The sequence below is a fragment of the Abramis brama genome (genome assembly GCF_963993115.1).
Source record: "Abramis brama genome assembly, chromosome: 2".
Taxonomy (NCBI): domain Eukaryota; kingdom Metazoa; phylum Chordata; class Actinopteri; order Cypriniformes; family Leuciscidae; genus Abramis; species Abramis brama.
Genome location: NC_139964.1, coordinates 9,636,481 through 9,659,237, shown reverse-complemented (window position 1 = coordinate 9,659,237; position 22,757 = coordinate 9,636,481). Strand labels below are relative to the sequence as shown.

General features: G+C 40.9%; 3 protein-coding genes and 1 pseudogene across 4 annotated transcripts in view; 3 read left to right on the top strand and 1 right to left on the bottom strand.

Annotated features, from left to right (window-relative positions):
* Positions 1 to 22,757, bottom strand: part of LOC311077597 (protein NLRC3-like) — a gene marked incomplete at its 3' end in the record, with an annotated part of 522,782 nt that overhangs the window by 35,673 nt on the left and 464,352 nt on the right. The window lies entirely within an intron of this gene.
* LOC311069391 (uncharacterized protein) lies at positions 1,706 to 5,939 on the top strand (the record flags this gene model as incomplete). The annotated part of the gene is made up of 10 exons (XM_084092506.1): positions 1,706 to 1,999; positions 2,818 to 2,947; positions 3,132 to 3,369; positions 3,465 to 3,735; positions 3,873 to 4,130; positions 4,559 to 4,745; positions 4,845 to 5,093; positions 5,277 to 5,448; positions 5,535 to 5,683; positions 5,770 to 5,939. 10 exons carry the CDS (start codon positions 1,706 to 1,708, stop codon positions 5,937 to 5,939), a joined length of 2,118 nt encoding a protein of 705 aa, XP_083948632.1.
* The window catches only part of LOC311069378 (NLR family CARD domain-containing protein 3-like), a 106,454-nt pseudogene continuing 91,722 nt past the window's right edge, over positions 8,026 to 22,757 (top strand). The window contains exons 1-3 of the transcript XR_014609566.1: positions 8,026 to 8,177; positions 13,737 to 13,859; positions 14,089 to 14,450. The product of XR_014609566.1 is annotated as an NLR family CARD domain-containing protein 3-like (transcript). The remainder of the gene's footprint in view (positions 8,178 to 13,736; positions 13,860 to 14,088; positions 14,451 to 22,757) is intronic.
* LOC311069384 (protein NLRC3-like) lies at positions 14,576 to 22,159 on the top strand (the record flags this gene model as incomplete). Its single annotated transcript, XM_084092496.1, has 5 exons — positions 14,576 to 14,808; positions 14,866 to 15,957; positions 21,435 to 21,608; positions 21,693 to 21,866; positions 22,054 to 22,159. The coding sequence occupies 5 exons, from the start codon at positions 14,576 to 14,578 to the stop codon at positions 22,157 to 22,159; spliced, it is 1,779 nt and encodes a 592-aa protein (XP_083948622.1).

Below are 22,757 nucleotides of genomic sequence, written 5' to 3'. Positions count from 1 at the left end.
AATAAAAACGAGGCATTACAAAAAAACGATAACTAACTAAAACTATAATGCGTGTTTGGCAAAACTAACTAAAATAAAATAAAATTATAGACTAAATGTCCTTAGTTTTCGTCTTTGTCAAGGTCTTTCATTTTTTAACGCAGCGTTTTCGTTCAGCTGCATTTCCTTTCCCTGCTCTCCCTCCGTCTCTCTGTCACTCATGCGTCTCTCACATGTGCGCGCGCGCGCACACACACACACACACACACACACAGCCCCTCCCCTCCGTGCACACCGCGTCTCCATGAGAACGAGTGTTCGTTCGACGTTGAAAGCAAGTTCGCGAAAGGTTGGTATCTATATCTCGTGAACACCTTTACACAATCACACATTAAAAAGTGGTATAAAAATATTTTAAATTCTGAATATAATTTTGTCAGTGTGTTAATGTCGACCCGAGAAGCGATTGGGCCTTCTTTAGAAAGTTAACTAGTCGCAAGTTTGAGGTAAAATGCACTTTTTGGTTGTGGTTGTCGATGTCAAAACACTATATAAGCTGTGATTCAAATATTAAATAATGTTATGTCATTTTTTTACTTTTACACTGAATGTTTTCTGCTTCAATCCAGATGAGTAGCAGCTAGGCTATTGACTGTATAGGGTAAATTTAGTATAGGCCAGGGTGTGAAAATTGTACAGCTGTGGTATTTGTATAGGGTGTGAATTCTGTATAGAAGATGTGTAGATTTTTGGTACGGCGTGTGGATTTTCTAAGAGGTAAAGGAATTTCAATTGGGTGTGATTTTTTTTTCTAAAAATGTATGATGTTTTTGTTGAGTTATTATTACACAATACTTTTTCTGACCTTTTTGAATCTTGCCCCTGACAAATAACCCAAATTACAAAAAAAGACTAAAACTAACACTAAAACTAATAAAAACTAAACTAAAACTAAGCATTTTCAAAAACTAAAAACTAAACTAAACTAGCAAACCCACTTTAAAAACGAATTAAAACTAAACTGAATTTGAAAACAAAAAGTCAAAACGAAATAAAAATAAAAACTAATGAAAAATGCAAAACTATAATAACCCTGACCCTAATAATTACAATTTTCTGTTGTTTACTTGGTGAAGAAGAGGATAGAAGTGTATTTGATTGAACAGAGTTGGAAACGCATGTTATGTTAAAGGTTCATTAAAGGGTTAAAGGGGCATTAAAAAGTTCCTTACAAGGTTTAAACCTATTGACATATTTAGAAAATAACAAATATTCATAAAGAACCTTTAAATTACCATATTTTTTAGTTTAGAATGAGATATATTTGTTTGTGTTCATTATAATATGGAGAAAGTCGATGTTCTAAAAATAATTAAGATGTACTTTATTGCAACATCGTACTACATAAAACTATTTAAAAATAACTGTGTTTCTTCACAAAAGGTCTGACTTTAAAGACCCACTCCGATGAAAATCATGTTTTTCTAGGTGTTAACATGTTCTTGTAGCATTTTTCTCATGTTAGAGGACACATCTTGAGAAAAATAAGCTCAAAGTTGTATTTCTGAGTATTTCTGCATTCAAATGTCTGTGAATCAGTAGCAGACGCAAAAATGCCGTTTAAAATAGACTGGAGTTGTGACGTAGTAACTCCACTGGGCGGGGCCACAAGCTCATACCACGCCCGCGCCCGCTCAGGTTCTGAGGAGTAGAGAAGACGAAGACGATGGCGGATCAACACCTATGTGCGGTAGCGGGTTGCAATTCTAAGAGGAGAGATAGTGGTATTAGCTTCCATGCTTTACCCAAACATGTTGCTGTAAGAGATAGATGGATTACGTTCCTTGGTGGTCACGGTAATGTTAAAAATAACACCTCGGTTTGCGGTCTGCACTTCACTGAAGAATGTTTCACCAACTGGCAGGAGAAAAAAATGGGCTTCGTCACTAAATTATTTTTGAAGCCTGATGCAGTGCCTTCCATCAAGACATCATCAACTGGACAGCCTGTGTCTTTACCGGTAAGTTTATTTATTTTTTTCTGTCGGGAGCTAGTTCAACGATCCCGCCTGTTTGCTAGCACAGTGCGGCCAAAGTGGCGCTTTTCTGTCAGGAGCCAATTCAACGATCCCGCCTGTTTGCTCGTTACATCAGCTAACGTTATCTACCTGGCAAAAAAGCCAGTGCTGCATTATGTGGCAATTCTCTGTTAACTTAGCTTCATCTGTGTTAAAGCGATGTAGATTATAATGTAATGTAACGTTAATGTAATGCGTTGTACAGGGGCTTTTTTTGAAGTTGTGTTTTGAATATGTGAATGTTACAGATACACACACACACAAGCCGTTGCATGGCATTGTGAACCGAGCTCCGAATAAGTCACTGTTCACCGTCTATCAATCGCCATCTAAATTCCGCGCTCGTTCAAGTAACGTTAGACTAGCACACGCAGGGTGGCGACGAGTTTAGCCTGTCGCAGTCGTTTCATCACTCGTGAGAGAGTCAGTCAGTTTTTCAGATAGAGCGGTGACAGTAGCGTCATAATAATTCCCGAAATTCCGATCAATCCACTGATACTAAATATGTCCTGATTGATCACTGTGGGAGGGATGAAATATCGAAGCGAAGTCGAAGTCGAGCTGTTTTTTACCGCAACGTCTCGGAGTGAAAATATGATTGGTGATCGGTGATAACTTTGATTAATTTCGGATAATAATAATTAACGTGTATATAATACTGTAATGCTTCTATATTGACTATATGACTTCTACCTTACTGAGAAAAGTGTATGATTAATGGTAAAGTTATTTATTGTGTTCTGTTTTCGCTGTTTCTTCAGAGTAACGTCACTTCTGCGGCGGCCACACAGACAAGAGATGTAGGCTGTCAGTGGGAGCCACAGAAGAGGGGAAGGTCAACTGTGGCCACCCAGCTGTCAGAGTATACTCTCAAATCCATTCGAAGTAAAGGTAAGTGTTCTATTGTTTTTAATATTTTTAGATATTCTTTGTATGCACCGTTTATTAAAATTGAATATGTGAATGTCACTTATTATTATGAAAATAAGGACACCGGATGTGTATTGACCCCTGGACTGTAATATGTAGTCATAGTAATACATGTCTGTTCATATTTAAAATTGTCATATTACAGCTATCCAAGTCAATCCATCCACCAGTTCCTTTGGAACCAATACTGAGGTGAAAGCAGAGTTTGGAGGATTTACTTCAACACCGGACAAGACAAGGCCCCCACCTTTGAAAAGGAGACGCCTTGAGACATTGCTGGATGACACAGAGGATCTGGATGATGCTGAGGAAGAACCAGTTGACAGTTCTCAGTCAACATATCACCCCAGCATGTCTTCTTTGAGTGACTCAACCATTGTCAGGTGATCACTTACTTTGTAGTCGAATTGCTGTATTATGTTTTATGAAAAGAGAGATGAAGAAATATAATATATTTCATCCTCCACCCACCCCACAGCCCTCCAACACCAATACAAGATATTGTAAAATATCTTGTATATGAAGATTGCCTCCTTGCTCTGTTCCATGACTGTCCAATTTGTCAGCGGACATGTGAGCTGGAGAAGTATGTCAGGGGAACATTTTTGTCAATCAGACAGAAATGTCCTTTCTGTGACTATTCCAGGCAGTGGAAAAGTCAGCCGATCATCGGCAGCACCCCAGCAGGCAACCTGCAGTTATCTGCTGCAGTACACTTTACTGGCACGTCATTTAGACAGATCAGCAAAGTAAGTAACAGTACATAAATGTGAATAAATGTAGCAAGAAGTGGATAAAAATATACAGCATTAATGGACGTATGTGTGTGTACTTTCTGTCTAATTTCAAAACATAATCAACTCATCAAGATTTGGTTGTGTTACAGGTTCTGTCTGCACTTAAAGTCTGCAACATAGTAGAGAGCACATATTTCCTCCATGCCTCATCATTTATGGAGCCATGTGTTTTCGCTGTGTGGAAGCGGACCCAAGCAGACCTGATCCAGGAAACAAAGAGTAGGCCTGGGGGAGCCGAGCTTGGGGGTGACATGAGAGCCGACAGCCCGGGACACTGTGCAAAATATGGCTCTTACTCAATGATGGACCTCAACATGGGAAAAATTATTGATGTCCAGTTGGTGCAGGTGAGATTATGGCTCATGCCCACTTAGTCCAAAAGGTACAGGATATTGTCTTGTACTTTTGTGCATTTTTTGTTATTTAATTGCTTGAGGATTGAGCACCCATTCACACTTTTTTGAGGGTTGAGGCCGTTTGGACTACATGCTCACGTAGAAACGGTAAAGTTTGATTTCCCCCAGAAGTCTAGGAGCGCAATAAAAACATTTAATTTATTTCTGAATTAGATTTTATTCATTTATGCTCATGTGCAAAACCTGAATAATTCACAGTTTAAAATCAATCTATGAAAATAAATGTCACATGGTGAATATGAAAGTCTGACCTTCTGCATTAATCATTTATTTTAATATCTCACCTATGACAGAATGTTGATGTGAAATAGAAAAAAAAATCATGTGTTTGTGCAATATTGTTTTCTCTATCCCCACAGAGTAACGAATGTGGCGGCAGTGCCAAAATGGAGAAAGAGGGCCTGATTAGGAGTCTCGATTTCCTGGAAAAATCTGCTGTGAAAGTTGCATCAATTGTTACTGACAGACACTCTCAAATCCAGAAGTTTTTGAGAATTGAGAGGAACGATATTGAGCACTTTTATGATGTTTGGCATGTTGCCAAAGGTGAAGTAAATGTAAAAAATTGTTATTCACATGGTTCTTGAACTTTGATATACACGGTCCCATGTAACAGACTTCCATTTGCTAATTCTCGCCATTCAGGTGTTTCGAAGAAAGTAGAGGCTCTGGCAAAGATGAAGGACTGCAATGAGTTAAAGAGATGGCAGCAGAGCCTGGTAAACCATCTGTACTGGTGTGCCATCTCTTCCTCATCGGGTGAAGAAGCTGTAGCTAAGTGGACCTCATTCAGTAATCATGTCCAGAACATCCACAGCCATGACAACGTCCTCTTCCCTGAGTGTCTGCACCCTGCCTTGGATGGAAGCCGCCCGAAAAAGTGGTTGAAATCAGGCATGTAATCTCAAGATCATTTAGTGTACCGGTATCCATGCTTTTGTTTGCTATAAATAATACATATCAACATTAATTTGCCAACTTGTTTGTGCTATTGCACAACTTTCCTAAAAGTGATATTGGATATGTGTATGGAAAAAGAATATTCTAATATTAATGCTATCAATATTTTAATTGCAGCATCACCGGCTTTGTTTAAACTGCAGAGGATTGTGTCAAACAAATACCTCTTAAAAGGTGTGGCAAAACTCAGCCCAAAGCACCAAACATCGGCCATTGAGGGTTTCCACAGCGTCATTCTGCGATTTGCCCCCAAAAATGTCGTCTTCTCCTACAGGGGAATGCTATGCAGGTAAACAGAATAGTCAATTTATTTGTTATATTTGGAATTTATTCATTGTTTTTTCGGATGGCCATTTTATATATTTCTGATTTCAGGTTGTATCTCGCTTCGCTGCATTTTAATGAAAATGGAAACAGGGAACGGCTGACGTCTAGAGACGGAACACCAGCATACAAGATCAAATACCCCAAGCACAAGAAAGGAAAACACACGATCCAGCCACTGAAGAAAAAACCATCATATGGTAGATTAAAGACATATCAATAATTGTTTTATTTTATTTTTTTATTTTTTGGTACATACAGATTAATGATTATCTTTTCTTCCCAGCCTATGTGGACAACCTAATGCGCGTCTTCTTCGACGAGGTGCTGCATGAACCAGCAAAATTCACTGTTGAGCTTCAGGAACTGAAGATCCCAGACACCCTGTGTTCTCAGTTCCACAGGCCAGACAAGCAAGAGGCTGTTGCTGCCTATGTATCTCGCTTCAGCCACTGATGCACTTTATTTTGCGTCTTGGCAGACCTCAAATACGGTGACCGGGAGGGGACATGTTCGGTTCACTTATTTTTGTCGTGGCCACAACCGTACTCAAACACAAATGACATGGCAGTCTATTCTTTCTGGTTGATTATTTTAATTCATATGATGTTTAATTTCAATCATTAACAGACAGTGCCTGGAGTCAGGGTCAGGACAACATAGAGAGGATAGATAGATAGATAGATAGATAGATAGATAGATAGATAGATAGATAGATAGATATGAAGAGTTAAGATGCAAAAGCCTCTAAGTGCCATCTGAAATTTTCTTCTAGAATGATCATTTTTTTCAAGCTTGTATATTTAAGTTCAGTAATTTCACTTAAATGACAATGAAAATTAACTATGAATTGTCATTTAAGTGAAATTACTGAACTTAAATATAGGAGCTTGATAAAAATTTTCATTCTAGAAGAAAATTTCAGATGGCACTTAGAGGCTTTTGCATCTGAACTCTTCATATATAGATATAGATATACATAGATATATATATATATATATATATATATATATATATATATATGTGTGTATATATGTAGATAGATAGATATAGATATATAAATATATAGAGAGAGAGAGAGAGAGAGATCTAGTGGGGTAAGAAGCCAACATAATTTCCCTCAGGGTCTGGATACTGCTGGCGGATGCTGACCACGACACAGGATGGGATCACTATTCTATTGCCATGGCCCAAGTACCCCCACACCCAGCTGACAAACTGGCGGTAGGCCAGATACCTCCTCTGCCTGTGAAAAAAATGCAAGATTATAACTACTGTATATACTTAAATGTATACTTTAATAATAATAATAATAATAAAATGTGATTACTGTTTTAGTAAGTCATTATTTGTTGCAATATTTTGTACTACAAAAATCTGAAATGCAGACATTTTTGAGACAACACGATGTGGGATCTTGTGATTTCTCCTATGCATCTTTTGATGTGCAGGAACTGTATTTTAGTATTATATATTTTATTACTGTATAGGGAACAGTATTTTACTTACGCATTATAAACATTTATTAGCAAAGGGCCGTGGAGGGCTCTGAAAATATTTAGGGCGTTCTCAAGTGCAAATTCATCCAGGCACACTGGCTGTAATCCTGGGTGAAGACTCATACAGGTAGGAGGCTGCAGTAGAGCCCTTAGTTTGACAACAACCTAAAAGGGGAGAAATACCGACAGCATGAATTATGTGGACATTGGCCTATATTGGAGACAAAATAATTATCAACACAATTGTAAATAAGTAATTTATAGCATCATATAATCTACCTTGGGTATTTCCCAGCAGCAAATATTCTCAGAAGCAATGGGCATTGTAATGCATTTACCACATGAACACCTGATGGGGGGGGGATAATAAATATATGCACAATTTAACTTTAGACTTAGGTTTTCAATGTGCTCTATAAGTAAACTTAAATTTAGATTTGATTCTGCAGCACTATGATTTATTCTTTGTGTGATAGCTATGAAAACTTCAAAAAGGCTAATCTGACTAAATGTTTGGAGCATTTTCACAAACATATTTATTAACTAACATGTTATTAGGAGATATTGGCCTGAAAATAGTCAATTCAAGAGATTACAAAAACAATACCATTCTGATACATCCACTTGTAGACGACTTGAACTATGTACGTCCTCTTGTTCATCTTGTTCCTCGTCCGAGCTGGCATCTGGCTCAAAACTGTAGGGCTGGATAGCTCCAATATTGTTCTCCATTTTAGTTGCAACGGTAATGACAGGTTGGGGGTGAAAAGCTAGGTGACAGCTAGCGGGAGGGAGAGAGAGCTCTCAGCAACGAGGAGGGGGAGGGTCGTCTCCGTGCCAACGGCTCCGCCCACAACGCAGAGGCGAATTGCTAATGAGCTACTGCCGCTCTGCTGAAGCAAAGTCCCAGAAAACGGCACAGGTTTTGTGATTTTGGCTAAAAATGGCATAATCATCATTTAAAGACCACTGAGAATGTTTAAAAATAGCTCAAAATATGATCGGAGTGGGACTTTAAGAAATGAGTGCAGGAGAAAACTAATATGAGTTTCCATATTGAAAGACAAGATGAGGACACTGCCTCTGAAACGAGTCCTCCATCTCCTGGATCCAGCTGTGAGTCTGTGAAGAGTGATCAATCCATGAGGAATCTTCCGTCTGGATCCAGTGATGCAACAATGACCTCTGACCCCAGGTAAGACACTGGCCATTTCAGCTTTAACAGATGCTTTTATGCAAAGTGATTTACAGTGTATTCCAGAAGCCTGCAGTGGGTGAGTGCTAATAAAGGCTACAGTTGCTTTAACGCCCAGAGAGTGCGATGAAGGAGGATAAACTTGTGGTGCTCTCGCGGGTTACCAGGAGCTTAACGACTTCACGAACCGTAACTACCACAATGTTAACAGAAAGTAAAAAAAGTAAATAAAAGGCTGATTTGACATTTACTTGACTGACAGGACAGCTGTTTCGGTGGTTGCCTAGCAACATAAAAAGCGCAGCGCACTGCTCGTTCTGTGTGATCGGGGCAGTGCTGTGCGCCTCGCGTTTTCGAACCTGAAAAACGCTTTTGGTGTGATCGGGGCCTAAAGCAGTCTTTTAGTGCCGCTTTCAGAGCGGTCACGTCCGTAACGGAGAACTGTCTCATCCGTAACATTGTTTTTTCCCCATAAATGCGAACGCGAAAAATAAAATAAAATGAATATTATATGTTCTGTGGAGAGACAAACTTTCTTCATCCGGTGTGTAGTATTACTTTTGGTTTGCGCAGTGTAATTCACAGAATTGATTGCTCTGCTACCTAGGGCTGGGTATCGTTCAAAAAATTTCGATACCAATACCAATACCGATACCTTGATTTCGATACCGGTTCCTGAACGATACTTTTTTCGATACCAATTTTATGAAATCCATTTTAACAAGATTACATAACACATTACCTCAGAAAAACTATTTTTTCAGTTTGACTCATGCTCCTTAGTCAGTGCACAAAGGAACAAAAAAAAGCACAAAGGAACAAAATTATTTTTTTATAAAGAGCTCATGCTCACCAAAGCTGAATTTCTTTGATCAAAAATACAGTAAAACTTGTAATATTGTGGAATAGTATTACAATTTAAAATCTTATTTGAATATATTTCAAAATGTAATTTATTCCTGTGTTGTCAAAGCTGAATTTTCAAAATCATTACTTCAGTGTCACATGATCCTTCAGAAATATGAAAACAGTTTTTGGAAACTATGATACATTTTTTTCATGATTCTTTGATGAATAAATTCAAAAGAAGAGCATTTATTTGAAACAGAAATCTTTTGTAACATTACACATGTTTTAAGGTCATTTTTGATCACTTTAATGCATCCTTACTGAAAAAAAATTCTGACCAACCAACACATTTTTGAACGGCAGTGTACATTCAGTAGGTCATTATTGCAATATAAACACTGTCAGAGTGATCAACAAGGTATCTCTTCATTTACCAGTCAAAGACGGAGCAACTTCCTGCTCTTATGTTTACTCCGTGCACTGTCAAGGTCTTCATCATATTTGTCATGGTACCGGTCTTTTTTACCGCAAATACTGCATCGCGCGCTGTTGGCATCGAGCCTGGAGAAATGTAGTCACACTTTTGACCGACTTTTCCACATCTTTAGGGTATTGTGAGTATGTGTGCTCGCGTCTCATTGAGTTTGTGCGCGAGTTTGTGTGTGTGTGTGCTCGCGTCTCATCTGAGAATGTGCGTGGACAGTTTGTGTGCGCGCGCGCGTCTCATATGAGTATGTGCGCAGAGAGTTCCGCGCGTTTCGTGTGTGTAGAGTTTGCGTGTATGTGCGTGAGCGACTTTAGGCGTGTCGTTGTGCATTTCATTTGTATTTGTTTGAGCACTGACAGTTGACGAGTTAACCCCTTAGGTATCGAAATCTGGTACCGAAAAACAAGTCATTTTTCGATACTCGATAGTATCGAGGCAATTCGGTCGGTACCTAAAAAGTATCGAAATCGGTACCCAGCCCTAATCACGTCGCTTATAGAGTAGGCGGGGCAGGGCTTAACATATGACGACAGAGTTGCGACGGTCACCTGCCTTCGACTTAAAAAACAAAGAATGGCTGCTGCTGCTGGTGAACCGTCTTTCGAATCGGCTTTGTCCGCGACTCTAGAGGACTTGGAGTTAAGTTTTTCTTTGAGAAAAGAGCAAAGAACGGCACTTAAGTCATTCTTTACAAAAGGAAGATGTGTTCGTCGTTTTGCCGGCCAGATATGGCAAAAGTTGAATGAATCTTATCAACTAGCTCCGCTGTTGGGAAAACGCTCTGGTTGGTTGAAGCGCTGTCCTATTGCGTGCAGAGGGAATTTGAAAGACAGCCGTTTATCCCGCCCCTCGGAGTGAGCGTGTCTATGGTGAGTTGCCAGACCTAACATCTTGATGTAGTCTGGCTTGCCAGGCTATGTTTTCTCTCTAGTTTTTTAATAATTTAATCTTCGTCTTCTGTCTCTGTCTTCATGGCTGCCTCTCTGTTGGGCGACCTGTCGTGTGCCGTGTGCACTGAGCTCTTCACGGACCCTGTGTTATTGAGCTGTGGTCACAGTTTCTGTGCATTAATGATCACTGGACCTCGAGCAGATCCAGAAACTGTCCCGTCTGTCGACAGCTTTCACCTCAGCAACCAGTGTCCAATCTGAGCCTGAGGAACACCTGTGAGTCTTACCTGAGAGAGAACAACACGAGGAAGGAGAGGGATAGAGAACATGTTTGTCAGATACAAGAAGAGAAAATTGAGCCTATAAATCTAGACGCACCCTAGCGGCAGCAAAATGTATTTTGCAGCCAGGTGGGTCTAGCAACTCTCAATAGACCTTCTAGCTGCAAAAAGCTAAATTGGGTCAGGCCAATCACGTCTAGGGCTGGGTATCGTTCAAAAAAATTCGATACCGATACCGATACCTTGATTTCGATACCGGTTCCTGAACGATACTTTTTTCGATACCAATTTTATGAAATCCATTTTAACAAGATTACATAACACATTACCTCAGAAAAACTTTGGTTTTATTTTTTCAGTTTGACTCATGCTCCTTAGTCAGTGCACAAAGGAACAAAAAAGCACAAAGGAACATCATTTTCCTTATACATATACATAAGGTACAAATTATTTTTTTTATAAAGAGCTCATGCTCACCAAAGCTGAATTTCTTTGATCAAAAATACAGTAAAACTTGTAATATTGTGGAATAGTATTACAATTTAAAATCTTATTTGAATATATTTCAAAATGTAATTTATTCCTGTGTTGCCAAAGCTGAATTTTCAAAATCATTACTTCAGTGTCACATGATCCTTCAGAAATATGAAAACAGTTTTTGGAAACTATGATACATTTTTCATGATTCTTTGATGAATAAAAAATTCAAAAGAACAGCATTTATTTGAAACAGAAATCTTTTGTAACATTACACATGTTTTAAGGTCATTTTTGATCACTTTAATGCATCCTTACTGAAAAAAAATTCTGACCAACCAACACATTTTTGAACGGCAGTGTACATTCAGTAGGTCATTATTGAAATGTAAACACTGTCAGAGTGATCAACAAGGAATCTCTTCATTTACCAGTCAAAGACGGAGCAACTTTCTGCTCTTATGTTTACTCCGTGCACTGTCAAGGTCTTCATCATATCTGTCGCGGTACCGGTCTTTGCAGCAATTATTTTACCGCAAATACTGCATCGCGCGCTGTTGGCATCGAGCCTGGAGAAATGTAGCCACACTTTTGACCGACTTTTCCACATCTTTAGGGTATTGTGAGTATGTGTGCTCGCGTCTCATTGAGTTTGTGCGCGAGTTTGTGTGTGTGTGTGTGTGCTCGCGTCTCATATGAGAATGTGCGTGGACAGTTTGTGTGCGCGCGCGCGTCTCATATGAGTATGTGCGCAGAGAGTTCCGCGCGTTTCGTGTGTGTAGAGTTTGCATGTATGTGCGTGAGCGACTTTAGGCGTGTTGTTGTGCATTTCATATGTATTTGTTTGAGCACTGACGTTGACGAGTTAACCCCTTTAGGTATCGAAATCTGGTACCGAAAAACAAGTCATTTTTCGATACTCGATAGTATCAAGGCAATTCGGTCGGTACCTAAAAAGTATCAAACTCAGTACCCAGCCCTACTGCTACCAGACTCTGTCATGTACCGTGGAGCTTGTGACTATCGGGCAAGCGCGCAGCTGAGAAGGCAGTGTGAGTGTCGCTGTCAAATCTGTCCCTGGGAAAAGTAACGATGCGCCAAATTGAAAAAGCAACTATGTTTAATTACCAAATTTTCAGTAGTTGCGCGTTACACTGCTTGTACCCGAAAAAAAGTAGTTACGTTACTGTAACGCGTTACTTTATGTTTATGTAACACTGTTTATGACCACAAAAGGAAAGTTTCCTGCTCGTGCTCATCCATTTAATGGCTGTGAATAGCAACCAGCATCATTCTTTTCATCTGTATCACAGAATAATCCCATGCGATATGTGCCATAGGCTAAATTAAGTGTTCTGGTTTAGGCTACGATATGAAATTTTATGTATTATTTAACAAAAATCCTGACCTTGCCTGATGGTCTGTGCTTGACTGCGTGTTCATGAGACAGCACCGCAGTTCACTCCGACTCGCCCAGAAAAGCACACAATTTGTGAGAAATCAAGATTAACAAAAATACAACACAAAATATAGGCCTAATCCATATCTTCTTCTCTGAGGTGAATACCTGTTGTGTTTGTAGTTTTCGCGCTCACATCTCTCAACTGTCATTCTGATATTTACCCTAACTCAGTGAAGAAAGTTCCTTGACTTTTGGGGGATTTTTTAGGCATTGTATTTGTATTTACTTAACGAATTAATGAAATAATGAATGAATCACTTGGCCTAGCCTATACAGAATGCTATGGAGAAAGAGTTTGTGTGGACTTCATTTGTTGACTCCTTTCTTGTTACACGGCAAGGTTGGTTGATCATTACACCAAAACAGGAAGTAAAGAATCTGGGATGTGTATTAGATAATAAATTGACAGGAGAAAATATGGCTGTTTTAGTTCGTTAAAAAATATGTAATGGGATAACATTTTTAGCAAGACAGGCGGCTTTACTAAATACTCAAACTTTAAAAATGTTAGCTGGAGCATTAGTGCAGGCACACTATGATTATGCTGCAACATGTTGGTTTAGTGGTATGTATAAGCTATGCAGGGTATTATTGAAAGCACATCCACAGTTGCATCTAAATGGTGAATAATTTACCTTGTTGTGTAAAGCAGATAAAAGTTGAAAGTGATTTTAGAAAGGAAGTTAAAAAAATGTTTTTTTTTTATCATTAATTTTAAAGTGATGTAGTGTGAGATGCTGAACTTGATGGTGATTTCTCTCCATATATGGTCTGTTCTGCTCTGTTCTGTTCTGTAGACATAGAGGACCACAATGGAAATAAGCCTTTGGCTTTTCTGTGTATTTTATCCTCGACAGTTTATGAAATGATGTATGATCCCTCTGTGTACAAATTTCAATATTAAATAGTCTAATAAATCAATCAAAATACTTCATCTCTTTCATTTCTCATGTTACTCTATTGGATGAACTTTTGTATTGCTTTATTGCAAATGGATTAAAAGATGAAAAGTGTCTGCTAAATTAATAAATATGTGTAAATATATTGATCATTCTAGTTATACGGCACAGCTAGTGCTCCAAAATTCCATTTTGTTTGTTTGTCATTTATCAGTATCAGCAGGAGGAAGAGACTGAGATCAGAGTCTCCAGAACCCAGCGCTGTGTCTCTGAAGAGTAACAGATCCATGACGCCACCCATACATTTCAGTGATGGACCAGTGACCTCTGATACTCCGTTAGTATGAACCTTTACTTGCTGATTTATTGTAGTGCATCTAAGATGAAAAATTATTTTAATGAAAAAACTCTGTAAAAAAAGAAATAAGAAAAAGAAAGAAATACCATGAAAAAAAAATTTAGTATGCAACATCATAAAATCATATATAGTAACCAATTTATTTCTGATGTTATTTAATGGTCATTCTAATGACTGCAATTGCTGTTCTTTACTTTTTTAATTACAGCAGGGCGGAGATACAAGAGCTGATCAGATCTGTGCCATTCTCTACATCCCACTATCAGGACAAAACTGAAGCAGTCCTGCAGACACACACACTGGAGACTGGAGACCTGCAGAAAGTCAAAGACCAGCACAAAACCAGCATGAAGCACAAGTATGAGAGATTATTTGAGGGAAACAAACTCCAAGAGAATAAAACCCTCCTGAACAGGATCTACACACAGCTCTACATCATAGAGGGAGAGAGAGAAGGAGTGAATGAAGAACATGAGGTTTTACAGATGGAGAAAACAGCCAGAACACAACACTCACAAGACACTCCAATCATCTGCAATGACATCTTTAAAGCCTCACCTGTACTAGGATGTGAGGAGAAAGACCAAATCAAGACTGTTCTTACTAAAGGCATCGCTGGAATCGGGAAAACCGTCTCTGTGCAGAAGTTCATTCTGGACTGGGCCGAGGGGAAAGCCAATCAGGATGTAGATTTCATGTTTGTGCTTCCATTTCGAGAGCTGAACTTGATCCGAGATCATCAGTACAGTCTTCACAAACTTCTGCTGGACTTTCATCCTGAACTTCAAGATCTGGACTCAAAGATTTATGAGGAGTGTAAAGTTGTGTTTATATTTGATGGTCTGGATGAAAGCAGAATCACACTGATGTTTTCAGACACTAATAAAGTTTCTGGTGTGACTGAGACTTCATCAGTGGGTGTGTTGATGTCAAACCTCATTAAAGGAGAGCTACTTCCCTCTGCTCTCATCTGGATCACCTCCAGACCAGCAGCAGCCAATCAGATCCCCTCCAAATACATCAGCCGTGTGACAGAGATTCAGGGATTTAATGAGCCTCAGAAGGAGGAATATTTCAGGAAGAGAATCAGTGACGAGCATCAAGCCAGCAGAATCATCTCACACGTCAGAAGAGCAAGAAGCCTCCACATCATGTGCCACATACCCGTCTTCTGCTGGATCTCATCCACTGTGCTTCAGAAGCTCCTGGAAGAAGATCTGAGTGCAGAAATCCCTCAAACTCTGACTGAAATGTACATCCACTTCTTGCTGATTCAGATCAACATGAGGAATCAGAAGTATGGAGAGAGAGATCCAGAGAAACTCCTGAAGTCCAACAGAGAAGTGATTGTGAAACTTGCTGAACTGGCTTTCAAACAGCTGATGAAGGGCAATGTGATGTTCTATGAGGAGGACCTGAGAGAGAGCGGCATAGACGTCACTGACGCCTCAGTGTATTCTGGGATTTGCACTGAGATCTTTAAGGAGGAATCTGTGATTCATCAGAGGAAAGTCTACAGCTTCATTCATCTGAGCGTTCAGGAGTTTCTTGCTGCTTTCTATGTGTTTTACTTTCACATAAGCAACACTGCTGATGCATGTTTAGATTCACTGCATAATTTACAGAAAAGAGCAGTAGATAAAGCTCTTAAGAGTAAGAATGGACATCTGGATCTGTTCCTGCGGTTCCTGCTGGGCGTCTCACTGGAGTCCAATCAGAGACTCTTACAGGATCTACTGACACACACAGAGAACAGCTCAGAGAGCATCAGGAGAACCACACAGTACATTAAAGAGAAAATCAAATATGGACATGGACTCTCCACTGAAAGATCCATCAATCAGTTCCTCTGTCTGCTGGAAGTGAAAGATCAGACTCTGTCCAGAGAGATTCAGGAGTTTGTGAAATCAGACAAACACTTAGAGAAGAAACTCTCTCCTGCTCACTGCTCAACAATCGCCTACATGCTTCAGATGTCAGAGGAGGTGCTGGATGAGCTGGACCTCAAGAAATACAACACATCAGATGAGGGTAGAAGAAGACTGATACCAGCTGTGATCAACTGCACTAAAGCTATGTGGGTGTTTAATCGTGTCTTCTTTCTAAATGAACTTGCATTTTCTGTTGTTGTTCACAGTAATTTATCCTGATTTTGTTTTGCTGATTTTTTTTTTTGTTCTTAATGCCTGACTTATTATGACCGCCGCTAGCGTAGCTAGCGAAAGCGGTCATATAGGGATTGTCAAAGTTTTTTTTTTTTTTTTTTTTCGTCACCTTACTGAATTTTCCGTCAACGATACCAGGGACACCGAAACACCGGGGAACATGAAATTTGGTGGGCATGTAGCCCCACTAGACTTTTACGGAAAAATTTCGTTTGGTCCCCGGGGGCCACTCCCCCCCCATGCTGGGCCCCCCCAAACCCAAAAAAATGCAGTTTTTCCTAAATAACTACCTGAACCGTGGCACCGAGGATGAAGAATTTTTTATGGTATGTTGGTCTACTAGACTTTTACGGAAAAATTTCGTTTGGTCCCCGGGGGCCACTTCCCCCCCTGCGCTGGGGCCCCCGTGAATTTTTCGTCAACGATACCAGGGACACCGAAACACCAGGGAACATGAAATTTGGTGGGCATGTAGCCCCACTAGACTTGTACGGAAAAATTTTGTTTGGTCCCCGGGGGCCACTCCCCCCCCGCGCTGGGCCCCCCCCAAACCCAAAAAAATGCAGTTTTTCCTAAATAACTACCTGAACCGTGGCACAGAGGATGAAGAATTTTTTATGGTATGTTGGTCTACTAGACTTTTACGGAAAAATTTCGTTTGGTCCCCGGGGGCCACTCCCCCCCCCGCGCTGGGGCCCCCGTGAATTTTTCGTCAACGATACCAGGGACACCGAAACACCGGGGAACATGAAATTTGGTGGGCATGTAGCCCCACTAGACTTGTACGGAAAAATTTCGTTTGGTCCCCGGGGGCCACTCCCCCCCCGCGCTGGGCCCCCCCAAACCCCAAAAAATGCAGTTTTTCCTAAATAACTACCTGAACCGTGGCACCGAGGTTGAATAATTTTTTATGGTATGTTGGTCTACTAGACTTTTACGGAAAAATTTTGTTTGGTCCCCGGGGGCCACTTCCCCCCCGCGCGCTGGGGCCCCCGTGAATTTTTCGTCAACGATACCAGGGACACCGAAACACCGGGGAACATGAAATTTGGTGGGCATGTAGCCCCACTAGACTTGTACGGAAAAATTTTGTTTGGTCCCCGGGGGCCACTCCCCCCCCGGGCTGGGCCCCCCCAAACCCAAAAAAATGCAGTTTTTCCTAAATAACTACCTGAACCGTGGCACCGAGGATGAAGAATTTTTTATGGTATGTTGGTCTACTAGACTTTTACGGATAAATTTTGTTTGGTCCCCGGGGGCCACTTCCCCCCCCGCGCTGGGGCCCCCGTGAATTTTTCGTCAGCGATACCAGGGACACCGAAACACCGGGGAACATGAAATTTGGTGGGCATGTAGCCCCACTAGACTTTTACGGAAAATTTCCCTTTGGTCCCCGGGGGCCACTCCCCCCCCGCGCTGGGCCCCCCGTGAATTTTTCGTCAACGATACCAGGGACACCGAAACACCGGGGAACATGAAATTTGGTGGGCATGTAGCCCCACTAGACTTTTACGGAAAAATTTCGTTTGGTCCCCGGGGGCCACTCCCCCCCCCGCGCTGGGCCCCCCGTGAATTTTTCGTCAACGATACCAGGGACACCGAAACACCGGGGAACATGACATTTGGTGAGCATGTAGCCCCACTAGACTTTTAAGGAAAAATTTCGTTTGGTCCCTGGGGGCCACTTGCCCCCCCGCGCTGGGGCCCCCGTGAATTTTTCGTCAACGATACCAGGGACACCGAAACAACGAGGAACATGAAATTTGGTGGGCATGTAGCCCCACTAGACTTTTACGGAAAAATTTCGTTTGGTCCCCGGGGGCCCCTCCCCCCCGCGCTGGGCCCCCCCAAACCCAAAAAATGCAGTTTTTCCTAAATAACTACCTGAACCGTGGCACCGAGGATGAAGAAATTTTGATGGTATGTTGCTCTTAAGGGCCCACATCAACCTAGCCCATAATCAGTCATTTGTGATTTGCGCCCCTCCCATAAAAAATTAAAATGCAATATTATTCTGCTTTAATCGCCCCTATCTTCAGTTGAGATGTTCAGAACTGCACCATATTTCATGTGTATGATTAACTTAACATCCTCTGGGGGTATGCTAAGTTTCGTAGAATTTCATCCATGGGGGGGGGTATAAAATAAATTAATTTATGTGCACATTTAGTGACTGTACACTCATCGGCCTGTAGATGGTGCTGTTAAACGAAGGGTTGCTGGTTTAGGATGATACTGTCACACACACACATGCAGGAATACAAACAAACGCAAGCATGCACACACACTGACATCCACACGCACAAACACACACACAAACACACACTCGCACACACATGTACGCACGCATACATACACGCACAGACACACACACACACAGACACACACAAACACACACACATACACACACACACACACACACACACAGACATGCACATAATACTACTTTTTTTAGGTATCAGCCATATACCCGATTTTCCAATACCCAATGTGTTATGCTTGGGCAATATACTAATGAGGTGGGTGGGACATGTTTCATGCCATGTTAGATCACATCCTGAGAGTCTACGATTTCAGAAAATATATAGTTTATATAGTTGAATCAGTTTTCTCTTCATGGTACAGACCAAAATGTATTATGTGTACACTTTCTTCACCTAAATCCATAAAATCCCATTAATTATGACCGCCGCTAGCGTAGCTAGCGAAAGCGGTCATATAGGGATTGTCAAAGTTTTTTTTTTTTTTTTTTTCGTCATCTACTGAATTTTTTCGTCAACGATACCAGGGACACCGAAACACCGGGGAACATGAAATTTGGTGGGCATGTAGCCCCACTAGACTTTTACGGAAAAATTTCGTTTGGTCCCCGGGGGCCACTCCCCCCCCGCGCTGGGCCCCCCCAAACCCAAAAAATGCAGTTTTTCCTAAATAACTACCTGAACCGTGGCACCGAGGATGAAGAATTTTTTATGGTATGTTGGTCTACTAGACTTTTACGGAAAAATTTCGTTTGGTCCCCGGGGGCCACTTACCCCCCCCGCGCTGGGGCCCCTGTGAATTTTTCGTCAACGATACCAGGGACACCGAAACACCGGGGAACATGAAATTTGGTGGGCATGTAGCCCCACTAGACTTTTACGGAAAAATTTCGTTTGGTCCCCGGGGGCCACTCCCCCCCCGCGCTGGGCCCCCCCAAACCCAAAAAATGCAGTTTTTCCTAAATAACTACCTGAACCGTGGCACCGAGGATGAAGAATTTTTTATGGTATGTTGGTCTACTAGACTTTTACGGAAAAATTTCGTTTGGTCCCCGGGGGCCACTTACCCCCCCCGCGCTGGGGCCCCTGTGAATTTTTCGTCAACGATACCAGGGACACCGAAACACCGGGGAACATGAAATTTGGTGGGCATGTAGCCCCACTAGACTTTTACGGAAAAATTTCGTTTGGTCCCCGGGGGCCACTCCCCCCCCGCGCTGGGCCCCCCAAACCCAAAAAATGCAGTTTTTCCTAAATAACTACCTGAACCGTGGCACCGAGGATGAAGAATTTTTTATGGTATGTTGGTCTACTAGACTTTTACGGAAAAATTTCATTTGGTCCCCGGGGGCCACTCCCCCCCCCCGCGCTGGGCCCCCCCAAACCCAAAAAATGCAGTTTTTCCTAAATAACTACCTGAACCGTGGCACCGAGGATGAAGACATTTTTATGGTATGTTGGTCTTAAGGGCCCACATCAACCTAGCCCATAATCACTCATTTGTGATTTGTGCCCCTCCCATAAAAAATGAAAATGCAATATTATTCTGCTTTAATCGCCCCTATCTTCAGTTGAGATGTTCAGAACTGCACCATATTTCATGTGTATGATTAACTTGACATCCTCTGGGGGTATGCTAAGTTTCGTAGAATTTCATCCATGGGGGGGTATAAAATAAATTCATTTATGTGCACATTTAGTGACTGTACACTCATCGGCCTGTAGATGGTGGTGTTGAGCGAAGGGTTGCTGGTTTAGGATGATACTGTCACTAAGGTTGCCAACTGTCCCGAATTAGGCGGGACGTCCCGTATTTTGGGCCTAATTTATTTTTCCCGTGCGTGACCTCCCGTGTCCCGTTTTTTGACAAGCTGATAAACCACTGACTGATACAACAGCAACCGCAGCAGTGCTGACCACGACACTTGAGAATGATCACCGATACCTGTCATCATCCAATCACAGCTTTTTTTAATCAATGTTTTGAGACAAATCATTGTTTGATTTGCGAACATCCTCTGCCGTCTGGTCGCTTCCGCTTCAAGCCGGACTCGTCTCGCGCTAACGGTAATTTCCTTTCACTGTCCACGTTTTGATTTCGGCTAATCAATTTTGGCGAATGCAAACAACATGATTATTGTTCATGAGTCTAACATCCAGCCACGCAAGAAAACATGTAATCTACCTGAGGGAATAATATGCTCAAAAAACATTTCTGATTATTATTAATGTTTTAAAGCTTTTAGAAAGTACATAGAAAGCTTTTGTAACATTATCTTAACTGTCACTTTTGATTAATGTAATGCATCCTTGCTGAATAAAAGTAGGCAATTACTTTATTTTTTTTCCCCAAAAAAAATCTTACTAACCCCAAACTTTTGAACTGTAAGCCTAGTGTATAATGTTAAAAAAGCTTTCTATTTTAGATAAATGCTGTTATTTTGAACTATGGTTTGTTTGTAATGTGACTTTTTTCATGTATGACATTAAAATAATTTTTAGAATTAAATACATAAATAGGTTAAGCAATACAAATGTGTTTATTTCTGATAACCTTTTAAACAAACATAACTGCAGACACTGAAATGACGTACACTGTGTGATACAGTAAAAATATTTTGAGTGTCCCTCATTTTCCTATAAATAACCACGATTGTCCCGCATTTTCCTTTTCTGAAGTTGGCAACCCTAACTGTCACACACACACATGCAGGAATACAAACAAACGCAAGCATGCACACACACTGACATCCACCCACATACAAATCCACATGCACAGACACACACACACAAACACACACACAAACACACACGCGCACACACATGTACGCACACACACATACACGCACAGACACACACACACACATACACAAACACACACACATACACACACACACAGACAGACATGCACATACTACTACTTTTTTTAGGTATATACATAAACACGCAATACAGCCAAATTGCTCCACGTCATTTATTTTTGTGGAAAGCCAGTGCAGGCCTGAGCGGCGGTCATATTTTGTACCGCCATGCGGTACATCTAGTTTTATAAGAATGAAGCAGATATTTTTGAAATGGCATTTGCGGAATGAAGTTAAAACAATTTACTTCCATCTGCTCTTTTTCAGTCTTGCTGGCTGTAATCTCATTGCCCAGGATTGTGAATATTTATCATCTGCTCTTACATCCTCAAACTGTGTCCTGAGAGAGCTGGATCTGAGTAACAATGACCTGCAGGATTTAAGAGTGAAGCTGCTCTCTGATGGACTAAAGAGTCCAAACTGTCAGCTGCAGATACTGAGGTTTGAGTTGATTTATGATTATTTAATATTTAGTATTCCATACTTTAAATAAAGTTTTGTGTGTGTGTGTGTGTGTGTGTTTAGGTTGTCAGGCTGTATGGTGACAGAGGAAGGCTGTGGTTATGTGTCTTCAGCTCTGAGTTCAAACCCCTCACACCTGAGAGAGCTGGATCTGAGCTACAATCACCCAGGAGAATCAGGAGTCCAGCTGCTCAATGACAAACTGAAGGATCCAAACTGCTCACTGCAGATACTCAAGTATGTGGGGCATTTTTATTTTTTTGTAATAAATACCAGCGGCCAATAATTAGAATCCCCCCAAATAAAACCGATCTAAATCAAACCAAAACCCTAATATGGCACCACTTCTGTGATTCTTCTTCCATGAATGTGTTAACTGGCACGCGTCATGTAACTACCAACAACTGACGTTATGCACTCATAGCAAAATCTGTGAGGCCAACGACATCCAGCTGGATAGTGAGTATGGGGTGAAAAATAGCTGGAGCATGGCCGTAGCCAGCTATGAAGTCACCGATGTAATTGCCTAATATAGTATTAACACTAAGGTATTGCACAGCACTAAGATCATCTCATTGAGCTGCCTCATTGGTCTGTCACTGCTCGTCAGTGTCAAAATATTTGAGATGACAAATCAAATCAAAGTAGACAGGTTTTATGTTCACTGAAGCCTTTGAGCATGAATTTCAGCATGACTGGACGGCCCCTTCAGTTAATGATCATAAAGTGTGAGATAAGATGTAAGTAGCTAAACTAAATGAAACATATTTATATTTGATAGGAATATGATCAATATGAAGAATAATATTTCAGAGGAATCAAAATTTTCTCATGGGTGCTTCTTCAAAACTTAAAATAAATCATTCCATTTTTACGCTGATGACACCCAATGTTATCTGTCCTTAAAGCACAATTTGGATGGTTTGGATATTCATAAGGCCTGTGTGTCAGATGTAAAGGCCTGGTTGTATCTAAATTTTCTGAATAATAATGGACCTTCAGATCTTTTAATACTCCCAAACTAAACCTTGGTGGGCTGTCTTCTTGTGTGAAGCCATGGGTGAAAAATCTGGGCTTTGTGTTTGATGAATCTCTGAAATTAGATAGGCAGATAAATTCAGTGGTGAA